Source organism: Trifolium pratense, linkage group LG6, assembly GCF_020283565.1.
Source record: "Trifolium pratense cultivar HEN17-A07 linkage group LG6, ARS_RC_1.1, whole genome shotgun sequence".
Lineage (NCBI taxonomy): Eukaryota > Viridiplantae > Streptophyta > Magnoliopsida > Fabales > Fabaceae > Trifolium > Trifolium pratense.
Window position 1 is genome coordinate 3,530,197 of NC_060064.1, and position 23,429 is coordinate 3,553,625.

Genomic DNA, 23,429 nt, shown 5'->3' on the forward strand with positions numbered 1-23,429 from the left:
TGTCCCACCAAAATATTAAAAGTTTATATATTGGTACTGATTATCGTTAATTTTTATGAATTTCAATAACATATTAAATAATTTTAGATACTTAAGAATGTTTAAATGAGTTGGTGTGAGTTTCTTTTAGCTTAATCAAAGTTCTGGATTCGATTACTGACTTCATGTAGCAACACTAAAACTCTTAGGGAGAGTTTGCTGCTCATTTGGATCCTAAAAGGCTCGAGAGATTAATTTTTGCAATTGTGAGTTGCGCGCAGATGATACCTAATTTACATGAACAAAAAAATTATATATTTTTAAAAAAATTTACATTGATGATATATAAAATATAATTTTTCGATTTATCGGTAAATTTTATAATATTTGTAGACAATATTGAGCGGTATTACTCTAAAGACACCACTTCACATCTAACATTATTGAATTTGATGCATGAATATAAATAGCAGGTCATTTGATATCATATGGTCCATCAAATTTTCAAAAAACTCTAATATTTTTTAAAAGTTTGGATTAAATTTGATTCAATTCTACAAAATCGGCAACTTGTAAAATGATGATTGTCCCACTTTTAAATATACATATTGGGATCATCTTTCAAGTTTTTTTTGTTTTGTTTTCACCACCAGTATCCGGTTCATTGGACCGTCTAATCTGATTCGGGAGTCAGTTCTGACATTAAGTCATTTCAACCTCTTCCAATCGCAGTTACAGGGATCGATCTGTGATCCTCCTTTTCAACTAACGATTGGTATCTTTCGATTTTTTAATGATGTTACATCATATAGTTTAGACAAAGTAACTTACCATGTCTTCCTAACTAAACAAGATATTGTAAAAAATAAAATGTCCAAAACGAGCAAGTCAATGAACTGCAGTTCATTTGATTTACAACATTATCTTAACCGTCATGTTGTAAAAAAGAAAAAAGAGGGAAAGCTATAGGAGCAGGTTGGAATTAAATCTCCACATAGGTTCATTGAGTTTGTAGCAACTTAGGAGTTAGGAGTGTATTATTTAGTTGACTATCAATATCATATTCATTTTTTATTTTTTCATTACACCACTCTCGACCCATTTGGCCTAGTAGATCACTTTTTGCGTCGTGTTGAAGAATGCTTTATGCATTATTAACCGAACTTTGGCACCATAACAACATTATTAGAGATTTAACTTTTTTTTTTTTTTGAAATGGAGAGATTTAAGAACATAAAATATTTAAATTTAAATTTATTTGCTATTCAATTAAATCGTTTGTCCTTTTGTTTTTGTACTACTAGTAATATATATTGTTTGAAAACTTGCTTTGGCTCCGTAGTCAATAGTACGTGTAGCATTTTGTTTCAAAAAAAAATATAGTACTAGCATTTTAGTATAATATTGGTTACCGACAATTGTTATAAGGTTTTTTTTTTCTAAATTTAGGAGTATTTATCTATTTAATTAATGAAAAAAAATCATATACATATGAAAAAAAAGTTGATTGCAAGTCAGTTATGAGTATCACATGCAAATTTATTTATGTGGCTTATTCTTATTGGTTAATGAGCAAATACTCCCAAATTAATGGTACTAGAGTAGGCATCACCTTGGTACAATTTTTTAATTTATTATTTATTAAACAATAAAAATTATTATTTTTATAATATTAAACATATATATTTATTTTTAAAGAAAAATGGCTGAGCACAAATTATTCAATATGTCAACAGATTTTTAGAAAACTAAATAAAAACATGCTAAATAATATATGCCCATGTACCCTTTGGAAAGTTTGACACCATTTTAAGAAAAATAAAATTCTTTTATAGTGAAAATAAAATTTTATAAAGAAAAAAGTTTGACATATCTTATTGCGAAGTAACCATTTATATATAATAATTTGTCTTATCAAGAGCTCCTAGTTTTCGTTTCATGGTTGGTTAGAAACCAAAATAAAATGGGGTGATATGATGAAATCATTGATTGAATTCAATAATACAGCACAACTTGCTGATGAAGGATAGGAAAATCATGAAAAAAAAAATTGGAAAAAGGACAAAAATAAATTAGGTCTGTTGATATGATAGAAAACAGGTCGGGGGGGTGCATGCATTTTTTTTATAAAAATACATGGAATTAAATAATTACTTGTTCTTTTTTATCTATACGTTCCAATAAAAAGTTGTGTCTACAAGAAATATAGATAATTAATTCAACAACCAAAACATGTTTCTATACTAGATAGTCGGTTAATTTATACTTCTGCAAGTACATAGATTTTTTTATTTTTTTTTTAATAATTTCTGCAAGTACTTAGATTGAATATAAAAAACAAAGTGCGGTGCATACTTTGAAATAAAAACAAAATAATATAGTAACATGTTTACGTCGAAAAAGAAAAAGCAAAATGTAATGATGATAATTTAAAAATTCTATAGGCTTGTCAATGATACATTATGATATTGTATTAGAGAACAGTGAGTCACAAATATTTTAAAGTATTGAATGTCTCCCACATCATGCCAAGTTATGGGACATAGACAAATAATACTACTATAAACAACATAGTGGTGTGTAGCAATAGCCTATATATATGTTATTGTTATGAATGGACTTAATGAAGTTAATGAGAAATGATATTTGAACAATTTTTAAGGACAGATGTTTTAAGCTACTAATCAATCGGCTACTTGCCAATACAAAATGGAAATTGTTGATGTGTGCTCTAAGTCACATGTTAAAGTATAATATAAAAATATTATTTTGGTATTTGCGTAAATCAACTTTTTTAATACGAAGTATTAACTTTTTTATATTATTTAATGTTATTTTATTTTTGGGATATTTATCATGTACCATAAAGATATATGTTAACATGATTTAAAAAATGTCGAGTTAACATTTTGCTAAACTTTAATTTAAACACACATGTCGAGTTTGCCTTTTTCAAAATTCAAACTTTGCAACAATTTGCATGGTGCATATCTTTTTGCACCGTGCGATTGATCAAATGGACACGGCCGATCTCTTAACATGCATGAATGCAGAAAAGTATCAAAAGCTATGCTAGCTAGTACATCAATTTCAAATTAAGAGCATTATGTTTCAGTTGGGTTATTCGTTCTCATTTTTCATATAAACAAGACATATTTATCAAAAGCTATGCTATTTTTGGGATAGATATAGGGAAGATTGTCGACATTTTTCAACCATCCCCTGGATAGATTAGATTTGAATTTGAGATCATTGCCTATGAGGGAAGATTTTCAAACTATCTTATCTACTCATTTGAATGCTCTTGGAGACATTGATATAATGATCCTCTTATTTGTTTATAAAACATATAATAACTTGCTTTGAACCGTAAAGAATTGAATATCCCTTGTTCTCCTTTATAACTCATTTTTGGTCATTAAAAAACAACGTTTGACACTATTTGGCTCATTGCATGTGTGAATATGATGGCTCAGCTTAATAGGCCATAATTAATATCATATTAGTTTTTTTATTTATTTTGAGTCCATCTCACATTTATAAAGTCAGTTTGTAGGGTGAAAAGTGACACTATATATACAAATTAATTATTTCAAGCATTTTTTCTAATAAATAAAGAAATTTTGTTTTTATATAATCCAACACCATCTTCCTTATTCACCGTAGAATTCGCCTATATTTAAAGGTATGATTTTAATACTTAGTTAAGTCCTACTACCATCATGTCATTGAGCATGATATCAATGAGATAATCGTTAAGACGTTTCCCTCTTTGAACCGGGGCCGGGCATGCATGCTCTTCTTTCAAATTAATCATGCTATGCTTCTCTTTGAGTTGTGTATTTAAAATTTTGAATAACTCTCTATCTCTCTCTAATTAATCATGTAATTAATTTGTGATTCTCATTAACAAACAATGTCTTATGTAGGCTGAGTTACAAGCAAACTTCCAAACTAACTTGTGCGACAAGTTACACAACTAACTAACTTCAAACTTAGAGAAAAGTCCTAACAAATCATAGTATGCTTTATGTGTTAGTTTATTTAGTAATAAAAGATTTACCTTATAATTTATTGGTAAGAACTTGATCTTGTAAAATGCTTTTAGTGAGTGCAACTTTAATTAATGATGATCCAACTTTTTTTTTCCTTACAAATCCCTGTATTGGGGCGGTTCTAAGGCTCAGCAAGTCTGAACAGTTGTCTGAGCTCTGGCCAAAATTGTTGGTATTTTTAAGGATTAATTAGTTTAGGATAAAATTGATATTTTTAATTAGGGGTTAGTTTTAAAACAAAACTGGGATTTTTTATTTAGATTATTTATATATTATGTCACATGAAATTTTGTCGAGACTGCGTCAATGCCCCTGCCCCAACTTAAAATAAAAATTGTATGTTAAACACTCCTCACTTTTTCTCTATACTTATTGTTAATCAATAATGAATCTCTCTACATAATAAAAGCAATAATGAATCCCTATAACAATGAACATTAAGTAAACCAATAACAAGTGCAGCCGCATACATTATTTTCCTCCACGTACGATAGTATAGTACTACTATTACTTAAATTAATTGTAGTTCATACACTTTGAAGCCCATCTCCATGATTAAAGTTAATAAATCGCATTCCATTATATTTCCATTCTTAAAACTTGAAGCTCATATCTATGATTAAAGATAATTTGAGGAAGGTTCATATGAACATAAAACTTGCTCTTCAAAGTAGTTTTCCTCCATTATAATTGTTGCGAGCCCTAAAATGATTTTGTCGAGCACAAAACATTATTCCTACTCATGATTAAGGATTTTAAAGACAAATAAGATACAAAAAAAACATTATTGGCCACAAGTTCACAACCATTATTCCAATAAAAGCGATATCACCCTTTTTAATTAAGTTCACAAGTTCACAACCATTGACAAAGTGGTGTCCATTAATTCAATTTATTGGCCACAGTGCCACATCTTTACCTTTGATATTTCAATTTACTGGTATTTATTAAGAACCCTTTTTCTTTAGTTTTTCTCCTTTTCAACATATTTCTTTTTTTAAACTGAGACATTTAGTTCAAGTGGTTAATGAGCTTTTTAGAACGAATTATTGAGGAGAGAACCTAAGTTCCATCCTTGTTATGGGAACAATTCTTGATCAACTTTACTTACCTCGTGAACTATAGATTATTGAGCTCCTCGTATAATCATACTTACTTATCATAAGTATGATTTTATCTATGTTTCAAATGGCTCTTGTAATTATTTTGAAAGCATTATTTTATCTATGAGCCTCATAGATCAATGGTGTAATCCAGAAGTGTCTTACTGCCGTGGACTGTGAGAGAAATTTCCAAAATATATTTGGAAAGTTGTAATGGTTAAAAAAGTGGTTAAAAGAGACTTTTTAGAGAAAAAAATACAATTGAAGCAATTTAACCATTCATGAAATAAAATCTTTCAAATGGTTGTTTCTCTTCACTAAAGGACATAAGTTTCTCTATAAATAGAGACACTTTGCAGGCAGAAAAATATAGAGAAAAAGTCAGGAAAAAAAACATAGAACATCACATTGTTGTGAGTCTAAATTATACTAAATCATTCTTTCTTTTCTCTAGTGCACGAGAGAAATTGACAGAACTTTATTCTGCAAACTACCATTATCGATACGCTTGATGTGAATGTGCAAGTCACGTCAAGGATTCCAAAGTATCATGAAGGGGATTCGACGGTTATAACTCATTTGCATCCGGTTTGCATAAACTGGTGGGGGCGAATCGAACCTAAAACTTAGTGTCTTACTCTGCTACTGTTGGACTGGGACCACAATGCGCAAAAATTATGTTTTCTCTCCCCACCCCCGTGAATCTTTTATCCCCCTGAATTTCCAATTTTGCCCTTGAAAAAAACTTCGGTTTGTAGAAACCGAAGTTTTTATTGCCTTGAAAACAAATTTTGGTTTCTAAAAATCGAAATTTACTCTGAATTTGCACTAGTAAAAATTCGGTTTCTGCGAACCGAATTTTTCTACAAGGACAAAATTGAAATATTGGGGTATAAAAGATTCACCGGGGGTGAGGAGATAAAACATCCTCAGAAATTGATCTGCAAGAAAAACTTTCAACAAAAAGTCATCTTCAACTATATACTAATAGACAAATTCTAATATGGACTACTTGGTTTATGGTAGACCAGTCATGAATAACGTTATAACGAATACGAATTTTAAGCATAATTTTAGATAAATTATACAAATAAAAAATACCAATAACCAAATAAGGTTTGAATTAATCTCCCAATAGTCAAACTGAACAAGCCAAAAGTTTTGAAAGCTTTGTTGGTGGGTACATGAACGGAACAGGCAGTATCCACACGAATGGTAACTTAATTGAGTTTTGAACTTGTTTTAAGTCCTTAATGTAGAGCTAGGCTGGCTTGCTGCATGTTACTTGAACATTCTATTTATTTATGTGGAGTGGAGGCCCCCAAAATACTCATAATAACATGAGAATATGAGTGGGTCTTAGGAAAACTATTGATGAGTGAAAAATAGTACAAAGCATGCGTCTAAAAAACCATTTGCCAATAAATAAACATGTTAAAACTTTGACCAATTGCAACCAAAAGGTTTGTTAGTGCTCACCATAATATTTTATTCTTGACTTATATGTAGAGTAGAGGCTTTATTCATTGTATGCAGACAATGATTGGTAGCTGGGGTATACTACTACTATCCTGTCTTAATTTATGCCTCATTTTAATATTGAGACTATAATTTATCCTTTCATAACACTTTTAATCTTGATTATTGTTACTAAAAAACAGACTACTAGATATAAAGCTCTGGAAAATGTAGTATATGTATAATATGTTGATGATAAAGTTTTCATTGACACTTTTTTCTCTTAGGAAAAATATACTCCAGCTACCAGTACCTACATTTGATTATTCTAATTATTACAACCATAAGTATAATTATAAGAAAAATGTTATTTCAATACAAATTTTCAAACAAAAATACGACAAACTTACGTATCTGTGCCACTTTTTGATTTTTTTAATACTTTTTGCATGTCTCAGAAACCGTGCATAGAGAGGGACATAATACGGATGTCATATTTTTATCCATAGAAGTGTGTTCATATAACATAGCTCAATGTGCCTAAGGTTTGACAACAAAGTGACTGTTATGATTTTCGATTATCAAATATAATAGTATGTTTTTTGCGATTAGGGTTCAACCGTTCAACTCCACTTACTCATCTGCTTTGCTCCACTCAAGCGACTTTGTCCACTTATTAGTAAACAATGAGTTATACTAAGCGTTAAACGAGTTTGAATCTCACTTCCAAGAATACCTCAAGAACTATGATGATGTGAACAAATTGATATTCAAATATATGAATTTGTTTTACATTTCCAACTTTCTGATGATGAGTGATTAGGTTGGCTAAAAGTTCTGAACCAAATTAAATATAGGATTGAATGAATCAAGTTTGTCCTTAAAACATGTGGTAAATATGCTACGGGTAATTAATAATTAGCACTAGAATGCTTTAGCAACGGGGTGTGTGGATTAAATTGCAAGTAATAAAGAGAAAGGGGTCACTGAAATGATTATGTTGGAGAAAAAGAGAATTCACATTGAGAAGTAGCAAATCAATATTCCTTCTTTGAACTAAGGTAATGCCAATAAGGGAACTTCAAATTCACATTCACATTCACAGTAACCCCTTTGTGCATTGATTTGAACCATCAATGCAATAGGTTTTGGCCTCATTCATGATGATATGATTCTCCACTTCCAACAAGAGACAAAAACATTGGCCTACAATTAGGAGCATGAACTCATCACTCATCAAAGCAAAACTTGTCATTGAGTATTGACCAATTACATTTGTAGCGGAGATCAAACTTTGAATATGCGGATCGTGGAGGAGGCTCTGATATCATCTTAGAATTGAGAGTTGGATCTAACTCAACCCTATAAAATCGATTTGTAAGGTGAGAATTACCTCTACTTTATAAACATATATTCAAATCATCTCGCAACCGATGTAAGACTTCTTAACAGTTTGACTTATGTCTTATCCTAACCTCAACATCAAAACAAAGAGATTGAGACTTGATCCAATAACATTCATGCCATAGGGAGGGTAATAGTATTGACCTTATAGCACAACATATTATTAGCTATGTGCTGGCATACATTGACTTACTATATAAGAGGTTACATATGAGTATGACATGTTCAAGGTCAAATGTTAAATATATATTAGAATTAAGAATATGCTATTCACAAAGATCTGCATCTTTCTCGACCCCATGTGAAGTGTTCATGCTTCTTTGTGAAGAAATGTCTTTACTTTAAAATTACATAAAGGATCATTAACTGTGGAAGATTTCATTGAAATGTAATGAAGCAGACCCAGTTGGAAGCGGACACTCACATGACCATAGCTGCAAAGTATAAGCCTAACTCATAAAAGTTGGATACATTTTATAAGTTTGTCAAATTCCATACTCTAGAGAAAAGTAGTTTTGCAATTTTTCACAGCAGATACCTAAATTTATTACTAGACAAAAAAAAAAAAAATCTTTGTGAACTGCAACAAAAGAAATAAAACGATCAACTAAATAGTAATCAAGTGACCAAAAAAAATAGTTCTGAGCTGAGCCTGTTTAGTTGAGATTTTTGAATTTTTTATATCATAAGGTTTTAAACAACTCAGCTATAATATTATTAATTAGGCTTATAATGGTGGAATACAAAAGAAGATAGAGATTACATTTTCCCTGGTTTTCTTTCTCTTTCTGTTATGCTTTCTACACTACTCTCAGTTTCTACTAGTCCCACCACCCTTCAAAACTTGTCTTTCAAGTTTTATTACTATACATAGAAACAGAGTTAGGATTACTCAATAGAAAATCGTAGTTATCTGATGGGCTTAATTTTGGGCCTCCATTATGTCTATACTTACATATATTTTTAGAAACAGTAGATTACATAAACTGTCGTTTTTAAATTTTTAGGCGTTTTAAATTATTTTACACATTCATTATGATAGAAGGAAGTAAATTATTGAAAACTCCATAGCCGATTGCCTCCCTCCCTTGTCTTGGTTTTTCAACTTCCTCCTTAATCTTTGGTGATAATTTATTTTATTGTTCTGCTACCTGGTTCAAATTCTCGAGATTTTTTGGTTCACTCGAATAAATCCTCAAAGACAGTTTAATTAGTTTTACAAAGCCCATACTACTATTTCTTCTACAATAAATACTAAGGATTAAATGTGTTTTAAATGTTAAATGTGGAAATCGTTAAACCTTAGAAATCCAAAATTTATTCGTCTAAAGAGGTTAAGAGAAGTGTCTCCATTTAGAGAAGAAAGAAGTTTGTGCTGCTATTTTGCTCACATTAGTGGATTATTGGATGTTATTTAACAATGCCAAGACTGAGAAACAGTCAAACAGATATAAACCTATTCTTCTTATCAGACAAGGAAATATTGGTTTCTATCCCTCCCTCTTTTCGGGTATGTTTTGCGATACTGCTTGACATATAAACTCAGAGTAGGATAGAGATTAGATGCAGTCAGCTCTCTCTCTTTTTTATCTCCAATTGCATTTTTTTCAGTTTTTGATTGAAATAAATGAACAGTTATAATGTAGAGAGAGCAAATCCAAAGGTTCGCAATGTTGTGACTGCAGCCAATCAGGTCCAAATTTTGAGATTCAAAAGATAGAATAAACAAATCTTGACAAGGAGAAAAAAAATGATTACACATCGCTAATAACATCCTAGTACCAGACAAAGTAAGCATTTTATGTACAAACACTAGATAAGGAGAAAAATAAAACTCTCAAGGATAACATCACTTTCTGTGTTATTGTTTTGCAGTGATATCAAGCAAACCAAGGAGATAGTTCACAATGCTTGGAAAAAGTAACCTGAAACAATTTAATATGGAAAACTTGCTAGAAAGGCCAAGAAAGAGATTTGGAACCTGGTGATTTCCCTTTTTCATTTTCCTGAATGCGTTCAACAGAGACATCTGAACAAAGTCTGCAGGTTCAAAGTGCTAACGAATAAGCTGCCATTGGAGGGATGCTCTTGCGGTAGCAACCGTAACAACTGCAGTGGATGGTGAGTAGTAAATACAAACACCACTAAGGGAATGCATACCGAGGGCCCTAGCCATTGTGGCAGGATATCCCAGTACCCAAGTACTCTTCACCCTGTCATTCAGTGTGTCAAACATTGTGTAATTTTGGGGTCAAATCTTCATTTTTGCAAGCAACGAAATTTGTGATGTAGAGAATGGTATAAACAAGAGCTACATGTTGATTGAGAATTTGAGATACCAAAAAATAGTACAATATGATCATTAGTTCTCAAGCTACTTAGAAGTTCAATAGTAACATTTCAAAAACTTAGCATTCCATCTCCTTCATTAAGAAAGGATGGTCATGGTTTGTCGTTACAGATGTAGTCAACATATAGTACACACACACTACAACGAAGTATATGAAATAACAAGATAATGCCAGACAGCTGATCAGCAGATTACTTAGTCGAGCAAACTACAACTGAACCGACCATTTGAGAGAGACAGCTTCTCCGCTTTTGTGACCACATCTAGAGGGAGAGGGATGAAGCTTCGATCTGGCCCATAAAAATGCGGGAAGCTATTTGAACCGTCCACAGTTTCATACACCAAACCATCGCCAAGCTGAGGGAATATCACAGCAGAAAAGAAAATTATTACTTAACTATTATTATCCAAACAACAAAGTGAGCTCATAATAAAAAGTTGTGCTTTGCTTAATTATTTGATTTTATTCCAATGAATTATTAATAGAAGTATTTCCATTGAAAACCCTCACTTTTCCAATGGCAATCGGATCAGATTCTTGTAGCAAGTGACAACCAATGCAATGTACAGTTCTAGAGAATCAGAACAGTTATCTCCACCAACCAATTTATGAATTATATCTTTCTATCGGCCATAATCACGGGACCGTATTCCATCTTTTAATAGAAAAGTATCAAAGTATAGTTAACACTTTTCTTGTAACGGTCCAACCATAATCAGTATTCTGTTATAGGTTGTTAGAAATGGTATCGGTGTATGAACAATTAAAATTTAGGGTATCCGCATATGAACAATTAAAATTTTCAATTTTCAGTACACAACGAGGCTCTGTTTGGTAAAACCGGATTTTGAGCTTATAAGCTCATACAACCAAAAAAAACATGTTTGGCAAACGTTTTTCAAAACAAGCGTATAGCTTATTTTACTAACGTATAGCTTATTTTTCAAACGTTATTGCAATTAGCTTATAGCTTATCATTTTTTCTTTCAATTTTATCTTACTTGAAAAAATTAAATATTAATTAAACATATCTTTTTTATGTCATTTCATACTTATAAGCTAGTTAGTTCAACCGCTAATTTTACCAAAACCAAATACTACAAATTCAATCAGCTAGCTTATAAGCTCATCTATTATAAGCTAGTTTATCAGCTAACAAAGCTTAGTGTCATCTTATGAATAGAAACAGAGTTTCATTTTCCTTAAGATTTTCATTGAACGATACTTTTTCTAATAATCTTCATCACTACCATTAATAAAATTACTAACGCAAACAAAAGGATAGTGAAGTAAATGCAAACCTTTTTAGCATCAATCTGAAGCATGTAGAGTTCATCTTTACAATTCAAGAAAAAATTATCCAGCGTTGAACGAACCTGCAGAATTGAAACTCGAATTAAAAAATTATTGTAGAAATTCAAAATTCAGAATCTCAATGAATCAAGAGGATTTAGAATTCACTAGTAAATCTAACTGAACTGAAATGAACCTGATCGAGTTTGCTGAGATGGATGAAAGCAGTATTCTTGTCAAGTTGACCACCGAAAGTGGAACCATTGCTTTGCAATTCCTCCCATTCCTTTGCTGTGCTGATTCTGTACACCAAATCACTCATCTTACACAACACTCAATCGCTCCCTCTATTTTGCTTTCAGTTCATTTTCATTTTCATTTTCATATTCTCTTTATGTGCTGATTCCGTTTTGCACTTCCTCTTCGTTTTTCAAGTTTAGTGGGTCATGCTCAACAGTGCCCTCGGATTCTTGTTAAGCATACCTAAAAAGGAAATAAAAAATAAAATTTATATTGAAAAAACAACTTTTTGTATTTTTGAGGTATTAAATGTACGTATTTCGAGACAGAATTTCTATTTTAACATGCTTAACCAGTGCCCCGAGGGCACTGTTTAGCATTTTCTTTTTTTAATAGCTTTGCATTTTTTTAATCGCTTTGCATTTTTTATTTTGGAATTTCAAGTTTTATTTTGGAATTGTGACCGCGCGTTTTACGAAATTACCAAAATATTTTTCGCTATTTAAGTAACGGACGTTATAAAAATCAGAAATTTTGAAAAACAACGTCCGCTACTTACTTAAGTCGCGGACGTTACAAAGGTAGGGTGTTTTGAGGAGTGTCCGCTACCTAGATAGCGGACAGTGATATTTTGTAATTTCGTAGAATGCGCCCCAGAATCAGTAGTGCGCAAAAAATGATTTATGGGCCTCTTTGCATCTTTATCTTGATGTTCTTGTTGGGTTGGGTCACTTCCCAAGTGGGCCCAAATCAAGCTGAAATAAAAAGAAAAATAAAAAGGAAATAAAAATGGAAATAGATTTACTTTTTTCATCTACTGATTCTGGGACGCATCTTACAAAATTACCAAAATACTCTTGTCCACTACTTAAATAGCGGATTCTATCTTGATAGAGTGTTTTTTCTCTCTCAAAAATCTCATTTTCATAACGTTCTCTACTTAAGTTGCGGATTAAGTAGTGAACATCTATAATATCCGCCTTAAGTAGGGGAAGTTATAAAAATGATATTTTTGAGAAGAAAAAAAAACACCCTACCAAGATTTTTGGCAAATCACAAATGTACAGCTTGCATATATTTCTAGTTAATTGTCGTTATGTGTAATAATATGTATTTACATTGTTGCCTAATTACACGGTATTATGTCTAATAATATTTGCAGCCTGATTTGGAAGGAGAATCCGAGTCATTAATTACACGGTGATTGAATTAAAGTTGAGAGAAAGAAAAAAAATGGGAAACAAAGTTAATGCTCTCGCGAAACTTCAAGGAATAAAAAAGGATTGTTTCAAATATTAGTTGGTTCAGTGGTGATTGGTGCTGAACTTGATAGGGAGGACCACTAGGATCCAGAGTGTGAAAAAAAAAAAACACCTAAATATAAAAAAAAACTCTAAATATAAAACGTCATTTATGGAGCAACAAGTGCATCTTTAGAGAATAAAAGAATGTTTTTAGAGAAAAAAAACACCCTACCAAGATTTTTATAACGTCGGTAGCAGTAGCAGACATATGCGGACGTAATCTTGGTATGATGTTTTTTTCCGAAATTTTTCTTTTTTATAACGTCCACTACTTAAAATGAGAAATTTGTAGGGCGTATGAGTAACCGATAAAATGAAAAAAAAAGTAAATCTGAAATGAAAAAGGCACGTGAGTGTGTTTCTACTTTCTAGTGGTGGCTGGCCAAACACACGTGCTATGTGACTGTGAGGTAAAATGGATTCTTTAATCCCTAGTTAATCCCTAGAATTGAAACAACACAGACAGTAGCATAGTGAAGGAAAGAAAGTAACAGACTGCAGAGAATAAGAAGCAGGGTGCAGCGACTACATAGAGAAGAAGAGATTTTGGTGTCTTAAGTGATAATGAGTTGCTTTGATTAAGCTAAGTATGTGTTTTCTATCACTTAACTAGTTTTTACTGATAATTTAAATCTCTCTTTAGGTTGTTTTAGTTTACCCATGTATGGAAGTTGTGTTATTGATTGATTTCATCTTTGGTGATGTTTATTGTTGTTCTCTAGTGTTTACTAGGAAGAATTTTGTATACCCATTGTTCATAGTGTAAGGTTTATCTGGCTTGATCGCATGGTTTTTTATTCAGTCACATTGAGAATATTTTCCACGTTAAAAGTCCGCTGTTTTATTTTGCTGCATTGTTAATCTGCTCTGCAGACTGCAATTGGATTTTTTTTGTTGTCTATTTAATTGCACATGGCCGGGAGAAATAATTATGCCTTATAAAAACCTATGAAGCATGGACACCGGACACGACACAGACACGACACGGACACCGATAATAATTTAAGAAAATGACACAATTCAATGTAATTATAAGTGTCGATGTCGCGTCGGTGTCCAACACCGACGCGTGTCCGACACCGAGACACGCCTAATCCTAGGAGTGTCCGTGCTTCATAGATAAAAAGACCTTCAAAAGAAGGGGCGGAAAATAAAACTGGGTTCTGTATAAACTATTGTTTTTTGACCATTTACGCAAATTATTCATCTTATATGTCCCCTTTTTGTTCAAAGCAGATTCTACCGTGGATAATAATCATACAGTACAAAACAAAAAAACTTGTTTAGGTCGTTGACAGTGTAAACTACAGTGAGTCGGAGAGAAGTGATAATGGCTTTGATCACCAGTACCAACCTTGCGAGTTTTCAGCTCAAAGAAACTGAAATTCCTTTCTCACGTTTCACCTTCACTCAAAAGCATTTTGGATATCGTCCTCATCACAACAATGTGGTCTTAAGAAACAACGGAAGAAATGAAGCAATTCTTCCTAAAGTCAGAGCTCAGAATCTTCCTGGTGAGAATGTTGTTGTAGTCGTAGATCAATATTCATTCTCAAATTCTGTTGCTAAATTTGGTGTGTTTGTTCAGATTATGTTCCAGAATCCAAGTTTTACAAAATTGAAGCCATTCTCAGGTTTTAACACTTAGTTTGATAGAATTGAATTTTTTAAAAATTTTCTCATACTTAGTTGAATACAATGTTTATTGATATTTCACTTTTTTTAATAATTCTTCTTGTTTGAACAGACCCTGGAGAATTCCTCAGGTTTCTTCGGTACGACATTTTTTCTTTTATTTTTTGCATATGTAAAATAGGTGATAGGTGATGATTATTTTTATTTGCATTTTCCATTGAATTGGATGCATGATCTTTGATACTTGGACTTTCTTGAAATTGAGATGCATTGTAATTTTGGTTTTCTTTTTTTCTTTACACTATAAAATTGATGGTTAATTCATGTTGTGTATATAAATTTGAAATAAATAAATTATGTATATGAGTGTAATGATATATTATGTATAGAAGTGTTTGTTAATTTGCTGCAAAGTCAGATAACTATTTTGTTAGTTAGCAGTTAGTTTGTTAGTATTACATTCACACACATATTTAGCTCTAAAGTCATATAACTATCTCAGTGTAATGTTCAATACTATTCATGTATATTTTCATTTGAGTAGAGACTTGAATTGTTATACTGAAATTTTATTCTAAATCTGAAGGCTTTGTTGAAGATGGGAATTCGTGGTGTCACTGTATCTGATGTCAAAGGATTTGGTGCTCAGGGCGGTTCCAAAGAAAGGCAGGGAGGTAATAACGTTACTGACTAAAAGTTATAAAAAATTGAAAATATATCACATGAATAATATTTTGGTAAAGAAAACTCGTCGTTAAAGTGTTGTCATACATGCTTGAAGTCCATTTTTTTCATGACTAAACTATTTGTTAGTGTAGTCAATTTTGTTGAATTTGTGCCTTCAAAAACACTCATACTAAAATGTGACGACACAAACTTAGGCTTGTGGCCAGCCAACTTTATCTATGTTTTAAGTTTGTAACTTTTGTTCTACTAAGTTCAAGAATGTTATTGTTCCGTTTGGGATTGATTTGTATACTTAGTTTCATGCATTTTATATATAGGTCACATGCTCACTTACATGCTTGTCATTTGTTGATGGTGTATTCTTCACAGGCTCTGAATTTTCTGAAGACAGTTTTGTTGCCAAAGTTAAAATGGAAATAGTGGTGAGGAAAGACCAGGTGTGTTGACATTTTGTTGTATCACGTGCTACAATCTATTGTGTACACTTTTTCTTTTCCTTCACGTAATATATCGAAAGGTGGACTAGGGAAGGAAAGGGTTTTCAATTTTTATAACATGCCTTAATTTATAAGCTACCTTTTACTTTGCAAAAATCAACAAAACTTATTTTGTTAGTTAATTTCTTATACTTTCTAAAAGATTGCTTTTAAATACCAAATATTATAAATAATGAACATGACAATATTAGTAGTCTAAGGATTTGGATCTTCTCAGGTTTTGTGGCTAGATCTAAAGCTGAGAAAAAAGCACAAACTTTTTCCTTGAGATAATTTCATTACCATTGGTTCTGTCTGTTACAAAGTGTGTGAATTTCAAGAGATTAAACAAAACTGTTTTCTTTTGTTTGACAACAAAAGACATAGCCGGACTAGTTAGAATATAAGCATGTTTAGTTCTGTGTTGTTTTATTTATTTAGTAGTTAAAATAACACTTCATGCTACTTTATTATAAACATAATGTTACTTTCTGCAACATCTCTGATATGTGTCATACATTTCATCAGGTTGAGGCAGTAATATCCAAAATCACGGAGGTGGCAAGGACCGGGGAGATCGGTGATGGCAAAATTTTCTGTAAGGCCAAAACCTACTTTTTCTAACATTGAATTATACATTGTGGTCTGTTTTGAGTTGATACAAACCTCATGTTTTATTATAATCTTCCTTAACAACTAGCCAACACTCCCTCTCACATGCTCTGCCTATTTATAGACAAAACACTTATTAGATTACCTAAGAAAATAGGACATGAGTCAAAAAAAAAAATAAAATAAAAAAATAGGACATGAAAATAAAAATCTTTTTGCCAAACTTGACTAACTCTTTTATTCTTAGCATTCACCTATACTCTTCATATGTGCCAAAGATATATTAGATTACCTAGAAACTTGGAAGTTTGGTTCATCATTGGAGAATTATCAAATTGCTAAAGATATTATAACTTGAATCTTGATGCATGTTTGTTTCCTCTATCTTATCTAAAATGTGCGAGTTCTCATGATTGAAGATTTTGAGAAGGGTATAAGAGTTATACTACAATCTCTAGATTCAATATATAAAACTATTGACCTCAATTTGTAATTATATTTCTAATATAACTTATATTAATGTGCAGTGATCCCTGTATCTGATGTAATAAGAATTCGCACAGGTAACTATTTTGCTTTAGTGAATTATATAAATATGAAAAAAAGATACATTATTGTTTAGTCAGCATATATACTCAAGTTTTAAATATGAATGTCAGGTGAACGCGGGGAGCAGGCTGAGAGGATGGCTGGGGGATTAACTGATTTGTCATCTGTTTGAACGAAAGATTAGCATTTGCATTTTGGTCCTCTTACCATTCTCCTTCACCCTTGTGCATTGATTACAATGATGATGTATGTTTTGTGTACATTTTGCACTTTGCCGTTCGATACTTAGATGCCTGCAGTATCATAAGTCATAACTCATAATAATTAACAATAGACAGTGTAGTTAACACATGCTGAGTTGCTCATAGCTAATAAGAATTTGTTGATAGTATTTGATTGTGGAATCACTTTGTATGTTTTTTTCCCTTGTGAATTGATATCCCAGTACCCCAGCTAGAAAACTACGGAGACAGTTTGATCCCTTTAACTACACTGTCATTCAAAGTGTCAAACATTGCATGGTTTTGGTGTCAAATCTTCTATTTTGCGAGCCATGAAATTTGTGACGGAGAAAAGGGTACAAACAAGAGTTATATGTTAGTTGAGAATATTTGAGAGAGACAGCTTCTCCGCCTTCGTGACCACATCTAGAGGGAGAGAGATAAAGCTTCTAGCTGGAACCGTCCACAGTTTCATACACCAAACCATCGCCAAGCTGAGGGAATATCACAGCAGAGGAGAAAATATTACTTTAACTATTATTATCCAAACAACAAAGTTACCTCCCATTAAAAAAAGCAACAAACTTATTTGTTTGATTCTATTCCAATGAATTATTAGTGGAAGTATTTCCATTGAAAACCTCAGTTTTCCAATGGATCAGATTCTTGTAGAAAGTATAACAAATGCAATGTACATTTCTAGAGAATCAAAACAGTTATCGACCAACCGATTTATGAATTATATCTTCCTGTCGGCCATAATCACGATGCCATATTCAAGGATTTAGATCCTCTTCAATTTTTTCTCTTATATTGTTCCACATGATACCTCCACGAAGCACCAGATGTAATGTGAACTTACAAAATTATTTTATCCAATAAATTCAAATTCATATTGAAAAAACTGAATAAGAAAAATGAAATTATGACTAAATAAAAATAATACCCTTCTGAATCTTGGCTTGAATCTTGGTTTTGACATTGTTGATTGTGTCGCTACTCTCTGCTTCCAGAGTTATTGTTTTCTCGTTAGGATGTTTACAAATATCTACATTGATGATACTGATTCTTTCAACTGAAAAATTGAAGGTTTGAATGCTTTTGATGCTCCTATTTTAAAAAATCCGCAATTTTAATCGCTTTATTTTATTTTTCACAATTTTGGTCCCCACACATGATATGTCAGCATGTCTTGCCACGCAAACAATGACTCATATGTAGAGGTGGGAATAGGCTAGGCCGAGCTAGGCTTTGCCAAGCCTGAGCCTGCCTGTCAAAAAATCGAAGGTCTGAGCCTGGCCTGTGGCCTATCATAGGCTTAAATTCTAGGCCTGAGCCTGGCCTTTTGAAAGTCTGATGTGGCATATTAGCCTGTTTAAAAGCCTATTTCATATGAACATATTTAAATAAATAATTATATTTATTTTGAAATATACTTATGAACTAATAAAATAATGTTCCATTTGATATTTTAGAGAATTTGACTATATATGTCATCATATTTCAATTCTAGTTTATAATAATACATTTATATATGTTAAAAACTAATGTAGATTAATAAACTTAAATTACTTAAAAAGTTAATAGATTTATAATTTAATCAAAGTATAAATTTTAATATATAAATAATAATCGTAATAAAAATATTATTCATGTTAACTTAAATAGGCTGGCCTAGTAGGCCTCAAAGGCTTTTTTAATGGCCTGCAGCCTGACCTTTTTAGCTAAATAGGCTTATAAAAAAGCATTGACCTGCTCTATTTAAAGAAATAGCCTGGCCTGGCCTGAGCCTTTGTAGGCTAGGCCTTAAGGCCATGTAGGCCGGCCTGGCCTGTTCCCACCTCTACTCATATGTCATGTTAGCATATGTGGCAAAACAATGCGGCTAAAGTTATAAGACTAAAATTGCAAATTTTTGAAAGTTAAAGGGCCAAAAGTATTATTTTAAAAATTAATTGATCAAAATCCCAAATTTATAAATGAATTAAATGATTTTTTTTTGACAAATTCTTGAGTGAATCCACACCTAATCATTAATGATTACAAGCAACAAATAACACAATTACAAATAAGTAATAATTATTTGTTATCATTAAAAATGAGGATTGTGATTCGATAAAAAGTGGTATAAAATCATAAAAAAACTTCATATTTGCAAACACCAAAACCAACCACGAGAAGAGATCTCGTTTCCTCTCTCAAATCTCAAAGGCAAGTTGATTCTTCATCTTTTCTCATTCATCATCATAAATTGAAACTCTATATAGATCTACTCCTCCTTTTTCTTCATTCCAATTTTCGATCTGAATTATATAATTTACGATTTGGTTTTTCCCTTGCTCGATCTATTTCTGTATGTATTCAGATCATGATTTCAATTTTGATTATCTTTTCGTTCGTTTTTCAGCATTGAAATTAGGGTTAATTGAATTAATGTTTGTATTTGAAATTTGAATGAATTGATTCAGAGTAGTTGAAAATGGGTCTGTCATTCACGAAGCTGTTTAGCCGGCTTTTCGCGAAGAAGGAGATGCGTATACTTATGGTCGGTCTCGATGCCGCTGGTAAGACCACCATTCTGTATAAGCTCAAGCTTGGAGAAATTGTCACCACCATTCCCACCATTGGTAAGTTTTATAATTCATTTCTATAGAGAATGGTTATGATAATATCTTTTATAATGTTTGTAGATAATGTCATCAATAGATTATTAAATTGAGTGCAAATCTTGATAATATAGATCGTATTGTGTAGGGTTTAATGTGGAAACTGTGGAGTATAAGAACATCAGCTTTACTGTCTGGGATGTTGGAGGCCAGGACAAGGTATTTATTTCTATATCGGCGTGTGTGTGTGTCTGTGTGTGTTAAGGAAATACTACCAATGGCTTTCGTTTATTGTATGATATGATCATTGGCTTAAATTGGTATGGCTACTCTGTTTTTATTTATGGGTTCCGCATGATAGGGATAAGAATCAGAGATATCTAAGAAGAGAAGAAAATTATAAAAGTAATTGCAATAGGAAAAGAAAATAGAAGTTCGATTCAATCGCATTCCACTAGAAAACCCACCCATTCAATATATAATAGAAAATAACTCCATAATTTATGCTAACCAACTCACTTCCTGAACAATGCAATCAGTATTTCATATCCCTCTACAAATCATCTAGTTAATGTACTCCCAACGAATAGGCCTGACTTGTTTCATGGGCCTATTTTGGATACCCCTTGGAATGGATTACTCTCAGACACTGTACTCATTGGATCACCATCCTATTGGTCATTTCACCGACTTCTCACATTTTGAGATGGTAGGTGTGAAGCCTCGGAAAATCTAACACAAACTTTGGGAATTGAAATGCAATTGTATTTAGGACATGATTCTGAACTTCAATTCAGAACCGATATAACAGATTACAAGAATTAAATAAAAATCAGACACAATTGCCAACTCGAGAGTGTCTATACTCTCCCAAATCTAACTACTTTCCAGCCTGATATAGTGATATCTATCCTTCTCCCGCTCACTCAAATAATCCCCCTCTCTGCATAACTGCTATGCTGTCCCTGTAACTCTCTCGGTTGTCACCTTGGTAGAAAATTGCAACTCCTATCCCCAACTTTGATCAAGTGCTTCACATATTTTCGTTTTCTTCTCATAGACGTTAGTAATTTTGGGCCTTGTGCCCAGACCAGTAACGGGAGAACTGTCGAGAGACTTGGATTCACTTGACTTGCTATCAATTTCATTCCTAATTTGAGAGAAAAATCCAAATCCCAATTGGTAATTTTAGGTGGCAAAATAACTATTAATCTGTTGCTTGTTTTTTGAGAGAGTTTTATCTTTTGTTTGAAAAAGATGATGATTATTTTCCTAATATAGTTTGTTAACCTGTTACCAAACATGCTTGAATGTACTCGGTCTGTACTCCTCTCTATTGTGTTACAATAGTAAGCAATATGCATATTTTGTTCGGAGATGCTTGGTCTTGATTGTGCAATGATGTTTATCAATCTTATAAACCATAGTGCTTAGTTTTAATCTGCTGTAGTGATTATACTGTCTTTTAAGGGTTTCATCTTGAATTTGTGTTAAGAGAGTTTGTCTATTTTTAATACTAATGACATCACATGAGTTGTTAAAGTTGAGGAAGTTTTAATGATTACACTCATTAGGCATCACATGACTTGATAAAATTGTGGAAGTTAATGAATGTTGCATGGATTCAATACCGTAGCAAGTCTCGGCCTATTGCTAACATGCATTGGCTTTAATTTATGGCTTAAATCACCTTTCCTTTGACCTCTAGCTATATATTTTTATATCTGAATTATTTGAAAAATGCAGTAGACCAGTATTGACTATTGATATGCTTTTCTTACTAGATTCGTCCTCTGTGGAGACATTACTTCCAAAACACACAAGGGCTTATTTTTGTTGTTGATAGTAACGATCGAGATCGTGTTGTTGAAGCTAGGGATGAGTTGCACAGGATGTTAAATGAGGTAGTAAAATATATCCTCAATGAATGAATATGAGAAATTGGCTTATTGTGGATACGTATTCCCTATCGCTTGAGTTTCTTACTGTTTTGTATGGTTATAATATCATCAGGATGAGTTGAGAGATGCTGTGCTTTTAGTTTTTGCAAACAAACAAGATCTTCCAAATGCTATGAATGCTGCTGAAATAACTGATAAGCTTGGTCTTCATTCACTTCGTCAGCGTCACTGGTAATCAAAATGCTGTCAACTCTTTGCTCATCTCCTTAATTTCCTCTCCCCCCTCTTCTATCCTATCCATTGTCATCTATATCTTCTATTCGTGCAGGTATATCCAGAGCACATGCGCCACTTCTGGCGAAGGACTTTATGAAGGTCTTGACTGGCTCTCAAACAACATTGCAAACAAGGTTAATAAAGATTTTTTTTTTTTCACAAACTCTGCACAATTTAAATTACAGGTTAACAGATTTCTCATGTAGACTAACCATTTTTTTTATTTGTGTTGCAGGCTTAGTTATTGTTAGTAATGGGCTGCATGAAGTTCAGTTGAGATTAGAGATTTATGATTTCAAATGTTTGAATGTGGTTACCCTGTTTAAAATTTTACCAGCTCTAGCATGTATTGTTTCATTTGTTTTTGAAAAAGAACAAACGTACCTAGTAGGTTTAATACATTTGCAATTGTTTTTCCGTGTATAACCTAAAATCATTGTTTCACCCATTGATCTGTGTGGTCAATTAACTCATTGAAAGCTTTTACATTTATACATGATATACTATTAGGCATTAGCTATAAAACAAACAATCTTTTATGGGTTTGTTTGTTGACCATAAAAAAAAAATCCGTTGTTCCAAAATCCAACTGGCTCAACTTCTAGGGAAGCAAAAATTGATTCCAGAGGTGTTAAATTAATTTTGACATGCTTTTTATTCCTCGTTGAATTGTGCATTTTTCGGAATTAAATTTTTGGAGTAATTTACTCCATGTTTAGTGGCTACTATTACGTCTAAACAAATAATTTGTGAATGAAAAAGCAATTCCTTAATTAGCCTGTCTAATATTTTCTGGATGTTAGTAAACTAGGTTTTGGTTCATTTCTTTGCGTTAACCCATGAGGGACTTTACCAATGTCTTTAACAAATGACCTAACTGTATCTTTGAAAAAAGGTTTAATTACTTTGGTTTGGTGTTCCTGAATTATTTTAAGATTTTATTTTTAGTCTGAAAGTTTAGCAATCTTATAATTTAATTTGAAGTGTAAAATTTAATATAATAATAGTATAAAAAAGGTATTCATATTTACTTAAGCAGGATTGGTAGTGGTAGGTCTTAAAAACATTTTTTTTTATAACTTTTGGTACAACATTTTTAGCAAAATTAAAATCTTAGTTTTCTATATATCTTTAAAAAAATATGGCCAAAGTTTGACGTAGGCGTTATGTTCAATCTTGAAACTCTGCTTATTTCATTGAATTTGAATATGTTTACCAATTGATCGGAAAAGCCTTAACCTTTGAATTACTCACTATTTTACTTTTGCTATAGTGTATG

General features: G+C 32.1%; 3 protein-coding genes and 1 long non-coding RNA gene across 6 annotated transcripts; 3 read left to right on the forward strand and 1 right to left on the reverse strand.

Moving 5' to 3' along the window:
• Positions 1 to 9,658: 9,658 nt before the first annotated feature.
• LOC123891080 lies at positions 9,659 to 10,128 on the forward strand. The gene is made up of 2 exons (XR_006802995.1): positions 9,659 to 9,789; positions 9,875 to 10,128. It is a non-coding gene; the product is annotated as an uncharacterized LOC123891080 (long non-coding RNA).
• A 172-nt stretch (positions 10,129 to 10,300) lies between these two features.
• LOC123891079 lies at positions 10,301 to 12,084 on the reverse strand. Its single transcript, XM_045940875.1, has 3 exons — positions 11,840 to 12,084; positions 11,652 to 11,726; positions 10,301 to 10,706 (listed from the first exon to the last, which is right to left on the reverse strand). Exons 1-3 carry the CDS (start codon positions 11,963 to 11,965, stop codon positions 10,545 to 10,547), a joined length of 363 nt encoding a protein of 120 aa, XP_045796831.1. The 5' UTR covers positions 11,966 to 12,084; the 3' UTR covers positions 10,301 to 10,544.
• A 1,532-nt stretch (positions 12,085 to 13,616) lies between these two features.
• LOC123891081 (nitrogen regulatory protein P-II homolog) lies at positions 13,617 to 17,550 on the forward strand. Of its 2 annotated transcripts, none has more exons than XM_045940876.1 (9): positions 13,617 to 13,774; positions 14,424 to 14,701; positions 14,776 to 14,821; positions 14,935 to 14,962; positions 15,409 to 15,496; positions 15,879 to 15,946; positions 16,514 to 16,583; positions 17,125 to 17,160; positions 17,257 to 17,550. In XM_045940876.1, exons 2-9 carry the CDS (start codon positions 14,518 to 14,520, stop codon positions 17,316 to 17,318), a joined length of 582 nt encoding a protein of 193 aa, XP_045796832.1. In that variant the 5' UTR covers positions 13,617 to 13,774; positions 14,424 to 14,517; the 3' UTR covers positions 17,319 to 17,550. The 2 variants fall into 2 exon arrangements, with proteins under 2 accessions (XP_045796832.1, XP_045796833.1); XM_045940877.1 differs by having other exon boundaries at positions 13,624 to 13,774; positions 14,421 to 14,701.
• Positions 17,551 to 19,432: 1,882 nt separating this feature from the next.
• Positions 19,433 to 22,649, forward strand: LOC123891082 (ADP-ribosylation factor-like). Of its 2 annotated transcripts, none has more exons than XM_045940878.1 (7): positions 19,433 to 19,578; positions 19,836 to 19,994; positions 20,122 to 20,192; positions 21,758 to 21,877; positions 21,987 to 22,105; positions 22,203 to 22,284; positions 22,386 to 22,649. In XM_045940878.1, the coding sequence occupies exons 2-7, from the start codon at positions 19,847 to 19,849 to the stop codon at positions 22,389 to 22,391; spliced, it is 546 nt and encodes a 181-aa protein (XP_045796834.1). In that variant the 5' UTR covers positions 19,433 to 19,578; positions 19,836 to 19,846; the 3' UTR covers positions 22,392 to 22,649. The 2 variants fall into 2 exon arrangements, with proteins under 2 accessions (XP_045796834.1, XP_045796835.1); XM_045940879.1 differs by having other exon boundaries at positions 19,478 to 19,578; positions 19,841 to 19,994.
• Positions 22,650 to 23,429: the final 780 nt, after the last annotated feature.

What these genes read in the sequence shown, in the direction of transcription:
- LOC123891079 (XM_045940875.1), bottom strand. Translation starts at nt 11,965, where the DNA reads ATGAGTGATTTGGTGTACAGAATCAGCACAGCAAAGGAATGGGAGGAA. An exon ending in ATCTCAGCAAACTCGATCAG is followed by an intron (nt 11,727 to 11,839) that starts GTTCATTTCAGT and finishes TCAATTCTGCAG; the next exon opens with GTTCGTTCAACGCTGGATAA. An exon ending in TTCAGATTGATGCTAAAAAG is followed by an intron (nt 10,707 to 11,651) that starts GTTTGCATTTAC and finishes ATATTCCCTCAG; the next exon opens with CTTGGCGATGGTTTGGTGTA.
- LOC123891082 (XM_045940878.1), top strand. Translation starts at nt 19,847, where the DNA reads ATGGGTCTGTCATTCACGAAGCTGTTTAGCCGGCTTTTCGCGAAGAAG. An exon ending in CACCACCATTCCCACCATTG is followed by an intron (nt 19,995 to 20,121) that starts GTAAGTTTTATA and finishes CGTATTGTGTAG; the next exon opens with GGTTTAATGTGGAAACTGTG. An exon ending in ATGTTGGAGGCCAGGACAAG is followed by an intron (nt 20,193 to 21,757) that starts GTATTTATTTCT and finishes TTTTCTTACTAG; the next exon opens with ATTCGTCCTCTGTGGAGACA.
- LOC123891081 (XM_045940876.1), top strand. Translation starts at nt 14,518, where the DNA reads ATGGCTTTGATCACCAGTACCAACCTTGCGAGTTTTCAGCTCAAAGAA. An exon ending in GAATTCCTCAGGTTTCTTCG is followed by an intron (nt 14,963 to 15,408) that starts GTACGACATTTT and finishes CTAAATCTGAAG; the next exon opens with GCTTTGTTGAAGATGGGAAT. An exon ending in TTCCAAAGAAAGGCAGGGAG is followed by an intron (nt 15,497 to 15,878) that starts GTAATAACGTTA and finishes TATTCTTCACAG; the next exon opens with GCTCTGAATTTTCTGAAGAC.